Genomic DNA, 18,624 nt, shown 5'->3' with positions numbered 1-18,624 from the left:
CTAGGTATCCATATTTAACAAGGCTATCAAGAAAACAAAACAAATTAGATAAAAATAAGTCAATTGAAAAGTTGTTTGCTTTCCAGGGTTCTGAACCAAAAAATGGGCTGGCTCCTTAGCTTTGATTCCTGCTTTTTCAAATAAAGATAACAAGAGAATGAAGACAAAATGATAATAGGAGTAAATTAGAAAGTTGCTTATAATTGCATTCTCTATCTGAATCATGAAATAAAAAAAATGTGGGTTTAGTATCCCTTTAACCCCTTAACGACCAACGACGAGCAGGGTACGTCCTCCAAAAAAATACACTTAACGACCGAGGACGTACCCAGCCGCTTTCTGGTTATTGCAGAGATGCCTCAATATCAAGGCATCCTGCAATAATCTTTCTTACCCCTCTGATGCAGAAAGAGCAACAATGTCCACAGCACTTAGAAACAATTTTTAATTTTATTCCAAAACTTCCGACAAAGCGAAGTTTCGAGTCCAGAGACTCTTACTCATGCTAATTTCAATGAGTTACACTGCAGACTTTTAAAACCACTACATTTTCGCGCCAACCACCAAACAATGTGGCTCTGCTGCCATCTGCTGGTAGCAATTGTACATTGCAGTGTCAAAAACTCATTTAAAAACATTACATTTGACATAAACATTTTTTTACATTTTTACTATAGGCATACTGTATGGATATACTTTTCTTATTATTTTACACAATACCTCTTATGTGACAAAAACATATTTACACTTATAATGCATCCAATTAAGTTTTTAATTAATGCCTATAAAAATAATCACAAAAATATTCTCAAAAATATTGACCAGTCATATTCCCTATTAAGGCCTTTTGGTGCCAAACTTTCTAACTCATATATCTAATACATTTCTCTCTGCTTGAGTAATTTTTCCCTACTAATCCCACTCCTTTGTTGTTTAATACTGTCTATTATTTGCCATCTTAGCTGGCTAATATGGTGGCCACATTTTAAGAAGTGGTTAGCTACTGGTGCTTCATAGTTTTTACATCTTATATTTGAACGATGTTGACTAAGTCTATCACGGGCCTTGGGGATCGTTTCCCCTATATAAATCAGGTTACAGGGGCATTTAATGAGGTACACAATGAAAGTGGATTCACATGTAAAGAATTCTTTTATCTCATACCTCTTGCCCTTTCTAGGATGGAAGAAGTATTTATCCTTAATCATTGAATTACAGCTAGGGATGGGCGAATGTGTAAATTTTCGAATTTCAAATATAGAACGAATGTTATTATCGAATTTCGAATTATAAATTCGAATGTCGATAAGAACGAATATTCTGTAAAATTCTGTTTTCGAATGTTTTTTACAGGTTTCGAATGCGACATTCGTTTTCGAATGTGACATTCGATTTCGAATGTGACATTCGATTTTGAATGTGTATATTCGATTTTGAATGTGTATATTCGATTTCGAATGTAACTTTCTTTTTCGAATGAGTATTTCCGTTTTCGAATGTCACTTTCGATTTCGAAACTAATTTGAATTTGAAAAGTACATTACAAAAGAAAAGACTATTTCGAAATTTAAATAGAATTTGAATATCACATTACAAATATAATGTGATATATTCAATCGAATTAGAATATTACATTTCGAAATCGAATAGGATATATCCTATCAAATTAATTTGAATGTGATATATCTTATCGAATTCGAATATTACATTTCTATATAGAATGTGATATTATTGAATCGAATTAGAATATTATATTTCGAATTCGAATGTGAAATATACATATCGAATTCGAATATAATATAATATAATATAAAGGCAAACAAACATTCTATTTTTAGAACAAATATTTTCGAATGTAAGCGAAAAATTCAAAACCAAACATTCGAAAATCGAATGTTAGAATGATAGTTAAACATTCGAAATTCGATTCGAACGAACGAATGTCTAAAAATTTGTTTTAAAATTCGAATGTTTAGAAACATTTGCCCATCCCTAATTACAGCTTAAGCATCCTAAACATGAGTAACTGCCTAGAAAAGTCTGAGTATCTTTCTCTGATGCAGAGAGAGCCACTCTGCCACTCTGTGGCCCTCTCTGCACCGGACATCGATGGCCGCAATCGTTGGTGAGTGGGAGCCGACGTGAGAGGCGGGTGGGCGGCCATCAATGGCTTCTATGATGCAGAGGGGGGCAGGATCATGGGCGGGGTAGCCGGAGGCATGCACGGACACGCGTTCGTGCACGGGGGGCCGGGGCCGGGCGCGTGCACGGGGCGGGAGCAGGTGGGAACTGTTACACTACAGAAAATATTTGTAAGAAAAGTGGGAGAGAGGGGAGAGGGAAATAAAAAGGATCTAAGGGCTCTGGGAGGGGGCGGGAAGCTACACTACAGAAAAAAGAAAAAGTACCCAAGATGGCTCCTAATAAGTTAGAGGGGGAGGGTTAGAGAGCTGTTTGGGGGGGATCAGGGAGGTTGGGGGGACAATTATGGGGTGAGGGAGGGAAGAGACCTGTTTGGGAGGGATCGGGGGTGTGATGTGTCAGGTGGGAGGGTGATCTCTACACTAAAGCTAAAATTAACCCTGCAAGCTACCTACAAGCTACCTAATTAACCCCTTCACTGCTAGCCATAATACACGTGTGATGCGCAGCGGCATTTAGCGGCCTTCTAATTACCAAAAAGCAATGCCAAAGCCATATATGTTTGCTATTTCTGAACAAAGGGGGTCCCAGAGAAGCATTTACAACCATTTATGCCATAATTGCACAACCTGTTTGTAAATAATTTCCGTGAGAAACCTAAAGTTTGTGAAAAAGTTTGTGAAAAAGTGAACAATTTTTTTTATTTGATCGCATTTGGCGGTGAAATGGTGGCATGAAATATACCAAAATAGGCCTAGATCAATATTTTGGGTTGTCTACTACACTACACTAAAGCTAAAATTAATTTTACAAGCTCCCTTACTAACCCCTTCACTGCTGGGCATAATACACGTGTGGTGCGCAGCGGCATTTAGCGGCCTTCTAATTACCAAAAAGCAACGCCAAAGCCATATATGTCTGCTATTTCTGATCAAAGGGAATCCCAGAAAAGCATTTACAACCATTTGAGCCATAATTGCACAAGCTATTTGTAAATAATTTCAGTGAGAAACCTAAAATTGTGAAAAATGTAAAAAAATTTTTTAATTTTGATCGCATTTGGCGGTGAAATAGTGGCATGAAATATACCAAAATGGGCCTAGATCAATACTTGGGGTTGTCTACTACACTACACTAAAGCTAAAATTAACCCTACAAGCTCCCTACATGATCGCTAATTAATCTCTTCAATGCTGGGCATAATACACATGTGGTGGGCAGTGGCATTTAGCGGCCTTCTAATTACCAAAAAGCAACGCCAAAGCCATATATGTCTGCTATTTCTGAACAAAGGGGATCCAAGAAAAGCATTTACAACCATTATGCCATAATTGCACAGGTTTTTTGTAAATAATTTCAGTGAGAAACCTAAAGTTTGTGAAAAAATGTGTGAAAAAGTGAACAATTTTTTTTATTTGATCGCATTTGGCGATGAAATGGTGGCATGAAATATACCAAAATGGGCCTAGATCAATACTTTGGGATGTCTTCTAAAAAAAATATATACATGTCAAGGGATATTCATGGATTCCTGAAAGATATCAGTGTCCCAATGTAACTAGCGCTAATTTTGAAAAAAAAGTGGTTTGGAAATAGCAAAGTGCTACTTGTATTTATTGCCCTATAACTTTCACAAAAAAGCAAAGAACATGTAAACATTGGGTATTTCTAAACTCAGGACAAAATTTAGAAACTATTTAGCATGGGTGTTTTTTTGTGGTTGTAGATGTGTAACAGATTTTGGGGGTCAAAGTTAGAAAAAATGTAAAAATAGCCTTGGTCCCAAACGGACACAAAATGGAAAAGTGCTGTGGTCATTAAAGGGTTAAGGAAGTGCAAAGGTCTGGTGGTGATTTTAAACTAATTGGGTGCATTACAAATAGATATTTGTAGCTCCTATTCATGTGAGTAGAGATCAAAGAAAATAAGATTGTCAGATATGCCTACAGTATATTATCTGCCCCCTCCCAGTCTGTTTAGCTAATTGCCAGCATTAAAGTTCTACAGAGATAGCCTTATATAATTTTTTTCACTTTTCTATATCTTTGTTTTTTAATTAGAGCACTGTACTGTGAACACTAGGGGGTCAATTTATCAAGCTCCGTGCAGAGCTTGATGCCCCATGTTTCCGGTGAGCCTAAAGACCGCTGCTCCATAACCTGTCCGCCTGCTCTGAGGCGGCGGACAGAAATCAACCCGATCAGATACGATCGGGTTGATTGACACCCCCTGCTAATGGCTGATTGGCCGCGAATCTGCAGGGGGCGGTATTGCACCAGCAGTTCACAAGAACTGCTGGTGCTATGATAAATGCCGACAGCGTATGCTGTCGGCATTTATCAATGTGCAGCGGACATGATACACTACATCGTATCATGTACGCTCGCACATTAGTAAATTGACCCCTAGATATTTTGGCATTTTATATTTTATCAATATTTTACACCCCTTTGTTCATTTACTTATTGTTAATAAATATTGGAAAATTATAATTATTTATAAGCAATTATTATTAATCATAATAATAATCCATTGGTGACCAGATAAGACTGCAACAATATAAATACGTTTCATATTTTTATATAACCTGGACTAGTAGAAAAAATGCAGGGGATAAGTAATTACTGTTAACCTTGTCTGGTAAACAACTGTGACTTAAAGGGACAGTCTAGTCAAAATTAAACTTTCAGGAGTCAGCTAGGGCATGTCATTTTAAATAACTTTCCAATTTACTTTTATAATCAAATTTGCTTTGTTCTTTTGGTATTCTTAATTCAAAGCTAAGCCTAGGTAGGCTCATATTCAAATTTCTAAGACCTTGAAGGCCGACTCTTACCTGAATGCATTTTGACAGTTTTTCATAACTAGAGGGCGTTAGTTTACATGTGCCATATAGATAACATGGTGCTCACGCCCGTGAAGTTACCTAGGAGTCAGCACTGATTGGCTAAAATGCAAGTATGTCAAAAGAACTGAAATAAGGGGGCAGTCTGCAGTGTTGGTTATGCAAAACTGGGGAATGGGTAATATAGGGATTATCTATATTTTTAAACCATACAAATTCTGGAGTAGACTGTCCCTTTAAATTACATATATACTAGTCTTAGATGAGTAGGAAATTTCAGTGGACAAGTAACATTTTTTATCTCGAACATTGAGCGGACTAGTAACTTTTCCCTTTGGGCTAGTAATAGCCCCTTACTAGCAAAATAAAAGTACATTATATTTTTATATAACTTCCTGTTCTGATGGTTATTATATAATTACGTTATGGAAAGTTACATTGGAATAATAGAAGCAAATAAATACCTTGACAAACTGCATGTCTGTTATGGCTCTTACAGTGTAATCTGGAATATAAACTTGTAAGAAGGAGGCGTTTAGCTGGTTGTTACTGCTCCCAAGTGTTGGTGTCACTGCATCTATACGATCGCTTCTATTTAAAGAATCTGAATGATTCAATCCACAAGGACGAGGTGGTGATTTATTTTCTGCTATTGGAAAGAAAAGCCAGAAATGACATTACTTCATTTATCTAGTATTCAATATACATGATTTTATTTATTCATCGTCTTAAAATAAGGGTTGACAAATTTATATAAAACACTGGGGGATCCAGCCAAAATAATGGGTTATCAATTTTATGGAGCAAAGGACAAATTATATATATAGATTTATATCAAATTATCAAAAATATTTGAGTGTTAAAAAAAGTAACTTTTTATAGACCATAGCTTACTGCATCTAAGAATTTGTCAAACTCTACTTGAAAAATGAAAATAACCTATAGATGCAATTTAATTTCAGATTCTTTGTCTATGAAATGTACAAGGATTCACAAGAAAACAAAATTTATGCTTACCAGATAAATTCCTTTCTTTCCTGGCAGGGTGAGGCTACGACTTTATTCCTTACTGTTGGGAAATACAACACCTGGCCACCAGGGGGAGGAAGAGACACCCCAACCAAAAGCTTAAATATGAAAGGCTGGCGTCCGTAGTCACAATCTCCCAGGGCAGTCTCAAGAAGCACGTGCCTCGAGACAGGTGATCTTGACAAAGCCACCAAGAGAGTGAATCTCTCGACGGGGTGTCCAATACGATCTGTTGGGACAGGTCCGAATGATCGCCGTTCCATTGTCTCAGCATGCATAGTTGTAAAGGTCTGAGACAGAATTTGGCAAAAGGAATAATGTCCATACAAGACACCATGAGTCCAATCACCTCCATGCATTGGGCCACCAAAGATCTTGAGGCGACGTGGAGGGCAAGGCACGCTGATGTCAGCTTGCGATGTCTCTGATCTGTTAGAAAGATCTTTTATGGATACAGAGTCTATAACCGTACCTAGAAAATTCTTCACCCTGGTATTTGGAGTAAGAGAACTCTTTTCAAAGTTTATCTTCCATCCATGAGACCGAAGAAGACTCAGAAGAAATTTCAAGTGATCCTTTACCCGACGAAAAGATGGTGCCTGTACCAAGATATCGTCCAGGTACAGAGCTACTGCAATTCCTTGGGATCTGGCTACAGCCATGAGAGCACCCAGAACCTTTGTAAATATCCTGGGTGCAGTAACTAAGCCAAATGGAAGTGCTATGAACTGGAAGTGTAGATCCAGAAAAGCAAACCTTATGGATTCCGTGTGGATCGGAACATGCAGGTATGCATCCTTCAGATCGATGGTAGTTATAAATTGTCCTTCCTGAACCATGAAGGATCAATCTGATCATCTCCATCTTGAAGGAGGAGACACTTAGAAATTTGTTTAGGCACTTCAAACCCAGAATTGGATGAAAAGTTCCTTCCTTTTTGGGAACCACAAAGAGGTTTGAATAGAACCCCAGACCTCTTTCTGATGCAGGTACCGGGACTATTACTCCTAAGGAGGATAGATCCCTTATGCAATCTAAAAAGGCTGTCTTCTTCTCTGGTCTTGTAGACAGTCTGGAGAGGAGGAATCTGCCCCTGGGAGGATGAGATTTTAATCCTATCCTGTACCCCGGAGATACAACCTCCAGTACCCAAGGGTCCTGAACATCCTAAAACCAGGCGTCTGAGAAAAACGACAGTCTGCCCCTACTCGATCTGATCCTGGATCGGGGGCAGCCCCTTCATGCAGATTAGTTATCTGCAAACTTCTTAGTCTGCTTCACCTTATTACAGGTTTCCAGGTACGCTTGGGTTGCTCAGGCTTGGAGGACGATTGAGTTGCCTGGGACGAAAGGAACGAAAATTAGAAGACTGCTGTCCCTTAGGTCTGTTATTCTTATCCTGTGGAAGGAAAGTGCCTTTCCCTCCGGTAACAGTAGATATGATAGAGTCCAGGCCTCAACCAAATAAAACATTCCCCTTGAAGGGTAAGGAAAGGAGTCTGGATTTAGAAACCATATCCGCAGACCAAGATTTCAACCAGCGAGCCCTGCGAGCTAGGACCACAAAGCCTGAAGCCTTTGCGTTCAGGCGTATAATCTGTATATTTGCATCACAGATAAAGTAGTTAGCTATTTTTAAGGCCTTAATCCTCTCTTGAATATCCTTGAGAGTAGATTCCACCTTGATAAGGTCTGACAGAGAGTCCCACCAGTAGGTGGCAGCTCCAGCGGCAACTGCTGCCACTGGTTGAAATAAAAATCCTGTGTGTTGGAACATTCTTCTCAGGTAACTCTCCAACTTCTTGTCCATAGGTTCGCTAAAGGAAGAAATATCTTCCAGAGGGATAGTGGTATGCTTAGCTAGCGTCAAAATGGCACTATCCACCTTAGGGATGGAACCCCACAATCCCAGCTGAGAATCAGGGACCAGGAATAACTTCTTAAAACTTGACGAAGGGGAAAAAGGAGTTCCAACTCTTTCCCATTCACAACTGATAATATTTGCCATGCGAACTGGGACAGGAAAAGTCTGAGGGGTCTTTCTGTTCTCGTAAACCCTGTCTAACTTAGGGATCTTAGGTTCCTCAGGCAGTTTTGCTTCCGGAACCTCTAAAGTAGACAGAACCTCCTTTAGTAAAAAACTCAGATGCTCAATCTTAAATCTGAAGGAGGGCTCTGTCAGGGTATCTGTGAGTAACATTAAATAAACTACAGATATACCACGTGATTTGATATTTAATTTTATTTAATATCAAATTTGACATGAATTGTGTGGGCTTTAGCCACAACAGACCAACCCCCACTTCTTCTTGGTTACACAGGAAATAACAAAAGATTTAGCCTATGAAGCTCACAGCTCTGCAGGGGATAATAAACATGGGCCTGATAATCAACCAAGCCAGCATACATCATGGGATGTTGGAGACAAGAGTCTGTGAATAAGTCAGATAAGCAAACAGAAATTCTTAGAATATAGTAATTAGCACAGACATGTTAACTGCCCCTGAACCAACTAAATACACATAAGGCATCTGAACTCAAGTTACCTACAGACATATGGGAATGCTGTAACTAAATCTTTATATTCGTATTACAGTTAGCGTGAAAGGCCTAAACATTGATTTAGACCTACAAGCTTTCATGTAAAGTTTAACCAAATATAATGAATTTTCTCCTTGAGTCATCCTGCTCTACTCTCTCTCTCTTTTTTAGAGAAGGTTTTAGAGAAATATTTATTAAAATATCTTGTTCCCTAATTGTCATATTAAATATCTGATGTATGAAATTGTTTATTTTATTAATTTTCCCCCCCCCACTATTTATTATTTATATTGTCCCCTTTTTTCTTAGTGATCTTTTGAATAGGTATACATCCTTCTTCCCTTTTAGTCATTCTATATGCAAGGATTAGATCAGACAATCCGACTATGTCTTCCATTCACATGCATAATATTAAAATATATCACAGATTTGTTTTTCGGTTTAGATAATGATTATTCTTTTAACGTATCATGGTTATAATGTATTATGTACTATGAAATGCGTGCTTTTAGATTATGTAATTTTTAAAGGACCAGTCAACACAGTAGATTTGCATAATCAACAAATGCAAGATAACAAGACAATGCAATAGTCCTTAGTCTGAACTTCAAAATGAGTAGTAGATTTTTTTTTCTGACAATTTTAAAAGTGATGTCTTTTTCCACTCCCCCTGTACCATGTGACAGCCATCAGCCAATCACAAATGCATACATGTACCATGTGACAGCCTTCAGCCATTCAGAAATGCATACACACTTATTCTTGCACATGCTCAGTAGGAGCTGATGACTCAAAAAGTTTAAATATAAAGAGACTGTGCACATTTTGTTAATTTAAGTAAATTGGAAAGTTGTTTAAAATAGCATGCTCTATCTGAATAATGAAAGTTTAATTATCATTGAGTGTCCCTTTAACTATGATCAAATATTGATTAATTCCTTTTATAAATGTATTTTAAATGTATTCTATACAGTGGCAACTAAGTATATGACTAGAATGGTGTAATATGAACAATAGTCTTGCTTATAGGTCCCGAATGAACACATAGCCAATGACATTTCTGTATTTGGAGGCGTGCCCAACCCTGGGTCTTTTAAAAACAGGATTTAGATCATCCGGTTTATACAACTCTTGAGAAAGTCAGGTCGTAGCCTGAAGAAACGCATTGAGGCTGCACTCTCACCCTCTCCTGGTGCCTGAAACGCCGGTGCTGAACATTGAGTATCCCCCGGTACAGCAAGTCTTCTTACGGCTTTCCGGAAGCGCTTTCGAGGACACAGCTGACGAGGTGACGGAGAACACACCCACAGTATCCGGTGGAACTTACTAGGACTTGGTGACTGTGCTTATTTTCTTTTACCACATTGTACGTGTTATTTTAGCGCTTTGTGTGTCTGTTCTATTAAACGGTGTTACACTTAGAGTGGGATGCGCTCTGTGTTTTCTTTCATTTTGTAGCATCTTCTATGATCAGGAACACAGCCCTGCGTCCTACACTGGAGCAGCATCCACACGCTACACCGCAGCTGGGAAGTATTTTTACCCCTCTGACCATTGTTTGATGCCACTATCGGTATTGTATTACACTTTATCGGGCTGCAGAATCTATTCTGACTGCCTATATTCCTGTCAACTGTGCACAGCTGAGAATAGAATTACTGTATATTTTTATTTTTTCTACCGTTTGAAGACTTTTTTACTATTTGATCCTTACGTGTGCATAAATAGAGCTGATATGTATTTTTAATAACGCCAACTGGCTATATTTGTGAAGCGCAGCTTTGTTGTGAATTTTTTGTATTGAACATTATTTCTTTCATTTCAGACCTACATCTGTTTTTTCATGCATTCAAAATTTATTTAGAAATATGAAATATACTGTATTCATACTAAGATACAATATAATACCAGGAGGTTGAATGCTATGATTCTGTGAAGAAAAATAATTAACAGTAAACTGCTTATTAAAATGATTACTAGAAATATAATCATATTTAATATTAAAATAATCAGAGAAAATGACACTATATGGTTCCATATATGTTGGCCAGATAAGTTTATTTATACAAGAAATTATAGTATATTAAATAAAGATTTTAAAGGTTAGATACTAGACTGTATAGCATTGTTGATAGTGAGACTGCATTTCTGGTTATCTGCTGCCCCCTCGTGGATTAAAACTGGTATGACAGCCAAACGAGTTGACTGTTTAAAACATATCCAAATCCAAATGAGCCAATCAGGGAGGCGTCTCCCAAATAACCAATCAGGGACAAGCATCCGAAGGGCCTATCAGACACGTTTCACCAATGATTAGAATAAAAACAAAATTTATGCTTACCTGATAAATTTCTTTCTCTTGTGGTCTATCCAGTCCACGGGTTCATCCATTACTTGTGGGATATTCTCCTTCCCAACAGGAAGTTGCAAGAGGACACCCACAGCAGAGCTGTCTATATAGCTCCTCCCCTAACTGCCACCCCCAGTCATTCGACCGAAGACAAGCAAGAAAAAAGGAGAAACTATAGGGTGCAGTGGTGACTGTAGTTTAAAAATAAAGTGACAGGGTGGGCCGTGGACTGGATACACCACAAGAGAAAGAAATTTATCAGGTAAGCATAAATTTTGTTTTCTCTTGTAAGGTGTATCCAGTCCACAAGTTCATCCATTACTTGTGGGATACCAATACCAAAGCTTTAGGACACGGATGAAGGGAGGGACAAGGCAGGTACTTAAACGGAAGACACCGCTGCCTGTAAGACCTTTCTCCCAAAAATAGCCTCCGAAGAAGCAAGTATCAAATTTGTAAAATTTGGAAAAAGTATGAAGCAAAGACCAAGTCGCCGCCTTACAAATCTGTTCAACAGAGGCCTCATTTTTAAAAGCCCATGTGGAAGCTACCGCTCTAGTAGAATGAGCTGTAATTCTTTCAAGAGGCTGCTTGCCAGCAGTCTCATAAGCCAAACGGATTATGCTTCTTAGCCAAAAAGAAAGAGAAGTTGCCGAAGCCTTTTGGCCTCTCCTCTTTCCAGAGTAGACAACAAACAATGCAGATGTTTGACGAAAATTATTAGTTGCTTGCAAATAAAACTTTAAAGCACGAACCACGTCAAGATTGTGTAACAGACGTTCCTTCTTTGAAGAAGGATTAGGACACAGTGACGGAACAACAATCTCCTGATTGATATTCCTATTAGATACTACCTTAGGAAGAAACCCAGGTTTGGTACGGAACACTACCTTATCTGCATTGAAGATCAGATAAGGTGAATCACACTGCAAGGCAGATAACTCTGAAACTCTTCGAGCCGAAGAGATAGCTACTAAAAACAGAACTTTCCAAGATAAAAGCTTGATATCTATGGAATGCAAGGGTTCAAACGGAACCCCTTGAAGAACCTTAAGAACTAAATTTAAACTCCATGGCGGAGCAACAGGTTTAAACACCGGCCTGATTCTAACCAAAGCCTGATAAAATGCCTGAACGTCTGGAACGTCAGCCAGGCACTTGTGCAAAAGGATAGACAGAGCAGAAATCTGTCCCTTTAAGGAACTAGCCGATAACCCCTTTTCCAATCCTTCTTGGAGAAAAGATAGTATCCTAGGAATCCTAACCTTACTCCACGAGTAACCCTTGGATTCACACCAATGAAGATATTTACACCATATCTTATGATAGATTTTCCTGGTGACAGGCTTCCGAGCCTGAATCAAGGTATCAATGACCGATTCAGAGAAACCACGCTTTGATAAAATCAAGCGTTCAATCTCCAAGCAGTCAGACGCAGAGAAACTAGATTTGGATGTTTGAAAGGACCTTGTAGCAGAAGGTCCTGCCTCGGCGGCAGAGTCCATGGTGGGAAGGATGACATGTCCACCAGATCTGCATACCAAGTCCTGCGTGGCCACGCAGGTGCTATCAAAATCACCGAAGCTCTCTCCTGCTTGATCTTGGCAATTAGACGAGGGAGGAGAGGAAATGGTGGAAACACATAAGCCAGGCTGAAGGACCAGGGTGCTGCTAGAGCATCTATCAGCGTCGCCTGGGGATCCCTTGACCTGGACCCGTAACGAGGAAGCTTGGCGTTCTGGCGAGACGTCATCAGATCCAGTTCTGGTTTGCCCCATAGATGAATCAGCTGGGCAAAAACCTACGGATGGAGCTCCCACTGCCCCGGATGAAAAGTCTGCCGACTTAGAAAATCCGCCTCCCAGTTCTGTACTCCTGGGATATGGATAGCTGAGAGATGGCAAGAGTGAATCTCTGCCCATAGAATTATCTTGGAAACCTCCATCATGGCCAGGGGGCTCCTTGTTCCCCCCTGATGGTTGATATAGGCTACAGTCGTGATATTGTCCGACTGAAATCTAATGAACTTGGCCACAGCTAGTTGAGGCCAAGCCTGAAGAGCATTGAATATCGCTCTTAGTTCCAGAATGTTTATCAGAAGGAGGGCTTCCTTCTGAGTCCACGAACCCTGAGCCTTCAGGGAGTTCCAGACTGCGCCCCAGCCCAGAAGGCTGGCATCTGACGTCACTATAGTCCACTCTGGCCTGCGGAAACTAATTCCCCTGGACAGATGGACCCGAGATAACCACCAGAGAAGAGAATTCCTGGTCTCTTGATCTAGATCTAACAGAGGAGACAAATCTGTGTAGTCACCATTCCACTGGTTGAGCATGCAAAGTTGCAGTGGTCTGAGATGTAAGCGGGCAAATGGAACTATGTCCATTGCCGCTACCATTAGGTCGATCATTTCCATACACTGAGCCACTGATAGCCGAGGAGTGGAATGAAGAACATGGCAAGAGGTTAGAAGCTTTGATATTCTGACTTCTGTCAGAAAATTTTTCATTTCTACTGAATCTATTAGAGTTCCTAGAAAGGAAACTCTTGTGAGAGGAGAGAGAGAACTCTTTTCTATGTTCACTTTCCACCCATGAGACCTCAGAAAGGCGAGAACAATGTCCGTATGGGACATGGCGATTTGAAGAGTCGACGCCTGAATCAGAATGTTGTCTAGGTAAAGGGCTACCGCTATGCCCCGCGGCCTTAGAACCGCCAGAAGGGACCCTAGAACATTCGTAAAGATTCTTGGTGCTGTGGCTAACCCGAAGGGAAGAGCCACAAACTGTTAATGCCTGTCTAGGAAGGCAAACCTAAGGAACTGAAGATGATCTCTGTGAATTGGAATGTGGAGATAGGCATCCATTAAATCCACTGTAGTCATAAATTGACCCTCCTGAATCATAGGGAGGATGGTTCGGATTGTTTCCATCTTAAAAGATGGGACCCTGAGAAATTTGTTTAGGATCTTGAGATCCAAGATAGGTCTGAAAGTTCCCTCTTTTTTGGGAACTATAAACAGATTTGAATAGAAACCCAGCCTCTGTTCCTCTCTTGGAACTGGCTGGATCACTCCCATAACCAGTAGGTTTTGAACGCAACGTAAGAATGCCTCTCTTTTTATCTGGTTTACAGATAGTTGTGAGAGATGAAATCTCCCCTTTGGAGATGACCCTTTGAATTCCAGAAGATATCCCTGGGAAACAATCTCCAGCGCCCAGGGATCCTGGACATCTCTTGCCCAAGCCTGGGCGAAGAGAGAAAGTCTGCCCCCCACTAGATCCGGTCCCGGATCGGGGGCTACTCCTTCATGCTGTCTTAGAGGCAGCCGCAGGCTTCTTGGCCTGCTTCCCCTTGTTCCAATCCTGGTTAGGTCTCCAGACTGGTTTGGACTGGGCAAAATTTCCCTCTTGTTTTGCATTAGAGGAAGTTGAAGCTGCGCCACTCTTAAAGTTTCGAAAAGAACGAAAATTATTCTGTTTGGTCCTTAACTTATTGGACCTATCCTGAGGAAGGGCGTGGCCTTTTCCTCCAGTAATATCAGCAATGATCTCCTTCAGACCAGGCCCGAATAGGGTCTGTCCCTTGAAGGGGATGTTAAGAAGTTTAGACTTTGAAGTAACGTCTCCTGACCAGGACTTAAGCCATAGCGCCCTACGCGCCAAAATGGCAAAGCCTGAATTCTTAGCCGTTAGTTTGGTTAACTGAAAAACGGCGTCAGAAATAAAGGAATTAGCTAACTTAAGAGCTTTAATCCTGTCTAAAATATCATCTAAAGGGGTCTCTACCTGCAGAGCCTCCTCGAGAGACTCGAACCAAAAAGCCGCTGCAGCAGTAACTGGGGCTATGCATGCAAGAGGCTGGAGGATAAAACCTTGATGTATAAAAATTTTCTTAAGGAGGCCCTCCAATTTTTTATCCATAGGATCTAGGAAAGCACAACTGTCCTCGACAGGGATAGTTGTACGCTTAGCTAGGGTAGAGACGGCTCCCTCCACCTTACGGACCATCTGCCACGAGTCCCGCATGGCGGCATCTATGGGAAACATCTTTTTGAAAGCAGGAGAGGGAGAGAACGGCACACCTGGTCTATCCCATTCCTTAGTAATAATTTCCGAAAACCTCTTAGGGACTGGAAAAACATCAGTGTAAACAGGCACTGCAAAGTATTTGTCCATTTTACACAATTTCTCTGGAACCACAATGGGGTCACAGTCATCCAGAGTCGCTAAAAGTTCCCTAAGCAATAAGCGGAGGTGTTCAAGCTTAAATTTAAACACTGTCATTTCAGAATCAGGCTGAAGTAACGCCCTCCCTGAGTCTGAAGGGTCACCCACAGATAGAAGCTCACCTGCCTCGGCTTCTGAGCATTGTGAGGGTATATTGGACATAGGCAATAAAGCGTCAGAAAGCTCTGTATTAGTTCTAGCCCTAGAGCTGTCTCGCTTTCCTTGTAACCCTGGTAGGTTTTGAAAATACCTCTGTGAGGGTATTATTCATAACTGCAGCTATGTCCCGCAATGTAAACGAATTAGACGCACTAGATGTACTTGGCGTCACTTGAGCGGGAGTTATAAGTTCTGACACATGGGGAGAGTTAGATGGCATAATTTCCCTTTTTTTAGTCAGACAATCCCCTGGAGATAAATCTTTAAGTGCCATAATATGGTCTTTATAGTTTATAGAAATTTCAGTACATTTGGTACACATTCTAAGAGGGGGTTCCACCATGGCTTCTAAACATATTGAACAAGGAGTTTCCTCTATGTCAAGAGACTAGTAATGAGACTAGTAATGTTTAACAGACTAGTAATTAAACAAAAACGTTACTGTGCCTTTAAGAGAAAAAAACTAGCACTTAAACTGCAAAACAGTGAAAAAATAAAGCAAATTCTTTGAAATTTTTACAGTGTGTGTAAGGGACTAAAGCAGCATTGCACCCACTTGCAAATGGATGATTAAACCCTTAGGCCCCAAACCGGATTGAAAAACGTTTAAAGACAGTTGAGCACTCTGCCACAGCTCTGCTGAGGCTCCTACCTGCCCACAAATACAATTCTGTGCAGAAATAAACCCCTTGTAATGGTCCTCACGTGTCAGAGGACTCCTCTAGGGAAGCTGGATGTCTCAGTCTGAATAAAAACTGCGCATTTAGAGCGCTAAAATAGGCGCCTTAAGAAAGTACTCTTAGGAGTGCCTGATTAGCCATGTGGAAACTAGGCCCCAAATAAAGATTTATCTCCCTCAGAGAAAAAAACGTCCTATTTTTTAAAATCATGTAAACGTTTTGTCCCTAAGTAATATAAGTTAACATGAGTATTACCCTGTTCTGTAAGCATGATCCCAGTTGCTGTTAAATCACTGCATAAGGCTTACCTCAGTACACAAGGCTCTGTCAGTATTTTCTAGAACTCATATCATCTCTCTAGAACTAAAATTACTGAACATACCTCAAGGCAGGTAATCTGCAGGCCGTTCCCCCAACCGAAGTTGTCCCATATTCTTCAGTTATGTGTGAGAACAGCAGTGGACCTTAGTTACAAACCGCTAAGATCATCAAATCTCCAGGCAGAACTCTTCTTCTAATTTCTGCCTGAGAATAAAACAGTACAACGCCGGTACCGTTTAAAAATGACAAACTCTTGATTGAAGGTAAAAACTACACTAAGTCACCACATATCTCTTGATACTTCCTTTCTTGTCGAGAGTTGCAAGAGAATGACTGGGGGTGGCAGTTAGGGGAGGAGCTATATAGACAGCTCTGCTGTGGGTGTCCTCTTGCAACTTCCTGTTGGGAAGGAGAATATCGCACAAGTAATGGATGGATGAACCCGTGGACTGGATACACCTTACAAGAGAAAAGGGGTGGGATTGTATCACGTGATATAGCCTCATGCAAGAGAATAGAAGAGGGTCTATGCTGCTGAATTTTGACTGACAAACTGTTGCCTTGGAATCCAGTCTCTATAAAGCAAATCTGGGCCTAACTTTCATCCATCTTGCAAAAATACCCCTTTTAATTTATGAGGTGGAATTGGACTTATCAGAGAAAGCTGAGACACTCATTTGGTTATGTGGTAACGTATGGCAGTGACTATAGTTTAATATTTTAAAGAAAATACATTCATTGTTGCTACAGTAATTGAAGTTAGTAATTTAAAGCACAATTGGTATTTTAAGCTTATGTTCATAGTCCGGTGTAGTTTAACTAGTCATTATTGCTAAATAATTTATTTGCTAGATAAAGGTTCTTTGTATTTCATATTTTTGAATCAGGCCTATTATTGTAAGTAAATCTCTCTGGTGTGCATTAAGTTATTTGCATATATATATATATATATATATATATATATATATATATATATATATATATATATGTATTTTAGAATTTGCCTTAATTATAGCTAAAACAGAGTTTATTTCAGCTCAGATAAATTGGCATAGAAATTGGCTGTTAAAGTATCTTGTTATATTGTTTAACTAGGCACTGTTAAAGTATAGGTATATATAAATATTAACTAATTAAAGAATTTAGGAATAGGAGAGGCGGAGCTAACCGCTGTTCTGAACAGACGTTGAAGTGCAGAGCTGCGTGCTGTATTTGGTCAAAAGTCTTTATTTGGACTCAATACTTTCTCAGTTTACAATATTATTGACCACCTAGCATTGTGAACTTGGGAGAGGCTCTACACGTTTATTTCGCACAGACTGGCTATTGCATTTAGCCGCTAAAGAAAAACGAGACATCTGACTGAGTTGCGGCCTCACTTACATCAGCCTTCCAAATTTACATTGGCCTGTGATCCACGCTCTGGAGGGTCAGGGCTCCACTCCGGAGCTGCTGAGGACCAATTTGGGCTGATAAGTAGGAACCATACAGGACTGTGTAAGGTCGGGCGCCACATAAACATTCTCACAGAGGATCCCTACAGCCCTGTCACTGACACGGTTGTCACTCACCGGGTGTCATGGGCTGATGAGGCAGCAGAGGAGCGGAGACATTGACCGGAGAGGTCTGATTAGTGTGCTGAGTAACCCTAACGCCTAGATTTGGAGTTTTGCGGCCAAGGGGGTGCGTTAGCTACGCGTGCTTTTTTCTGGCCGCACCTTTTAAATACCGCTGGTATTTAGAGTTCACAGAATGGCAGGGTTTTCAGTGCGTTAGGCTCCAAAAAGGGAGCGTAGAGCATAATTTAACGCCACTGCAACTCTCGATACCAGCGGTGCTTACGGACGCGGCCAGCTTCAAAAACGTGCTCGTGCACGATTCCCCCATAGAAAACAATGGGGCTGTTTGAGCTGAAAAAAAACCTAACACCTGCAAAAAAGCCGCGTTCAGCTCCTAACGCAGCCCCATTGTTTTCTATGGGGAAACACTTCCTACGTCTGCACCTAACACCCTAACATGTACCCCGAGTCTAAACACCCCTAACCTTACACTTATTAACCCCTATTCTGCCGCCCCCGCTATCACTGACCCCTGCATATTATTTTTAACCCCTAATCTGCCACTCCGTAAACCGCCGCTACTTACATTATCCCTATGTACCCCTAATCTGCTGCTCCTAACACCGCCGACCCCTATATTATATTAATTAACCCCTAATCTGCCCCCCACAACGTCGCCTCCACCTGCCTACACTTATTAACCCCTAATCTGCCGACCGGACCGTGGCGCTATTAAAAATAAAGTTATTAACCCCTAATCCGCCTCACTCCC

General features: G+C 40.4%; 1 protein-coding gene across 5 annotated transcripts in view; it reads right to left on the bottom strand.

The window, feature by feature from the left end:
* The window catches only part of CNNM2 (cyclin and CBS domain divalent metal cation transport mediator 2), a 406,635-nt gene that overhangs the window by 1,122 nt on the left and 386,889 nt on the right, over positions 1-18,624 (bottom strand). For 3 of the 5 annotated variants that reach the window (XM_053692455.1, XM_053692459.1, XM_053692456.1), the window contains one exon: positions 5,452-5,636. In XM_053692455.1, coding sequence (XP_053548430.1) covers positions 5,452-5,636 — 185 coding nt within the window. The remainder of the gene's footprint in view (positions 1-5,451; positions 5,637-18,624) is intronic. The other 2 variants (XM_053692457.1, XM_053692458.1) reach the window with 1 other exon arrangement.

The sequence above is a fragment of the Bombina bombina genome, chromosome 9 (genome assembly GCF_027579735.1).
Source record: "Bombina bombina isolate aBomBom1 chromosome 9, aBomBom1.pri, whole genome shotgun sequence".
NCBI lineage: Eukaryota > Metazoa > Chordata > Amphibia > Anura > Bombinatoridae > Bombina > Bombina bombina.
The sequence above is the reverse complement of the archived record's forward strand: the minus strand, read 5'-3'. Positions and strand labels throughout refer to the sequence as shown.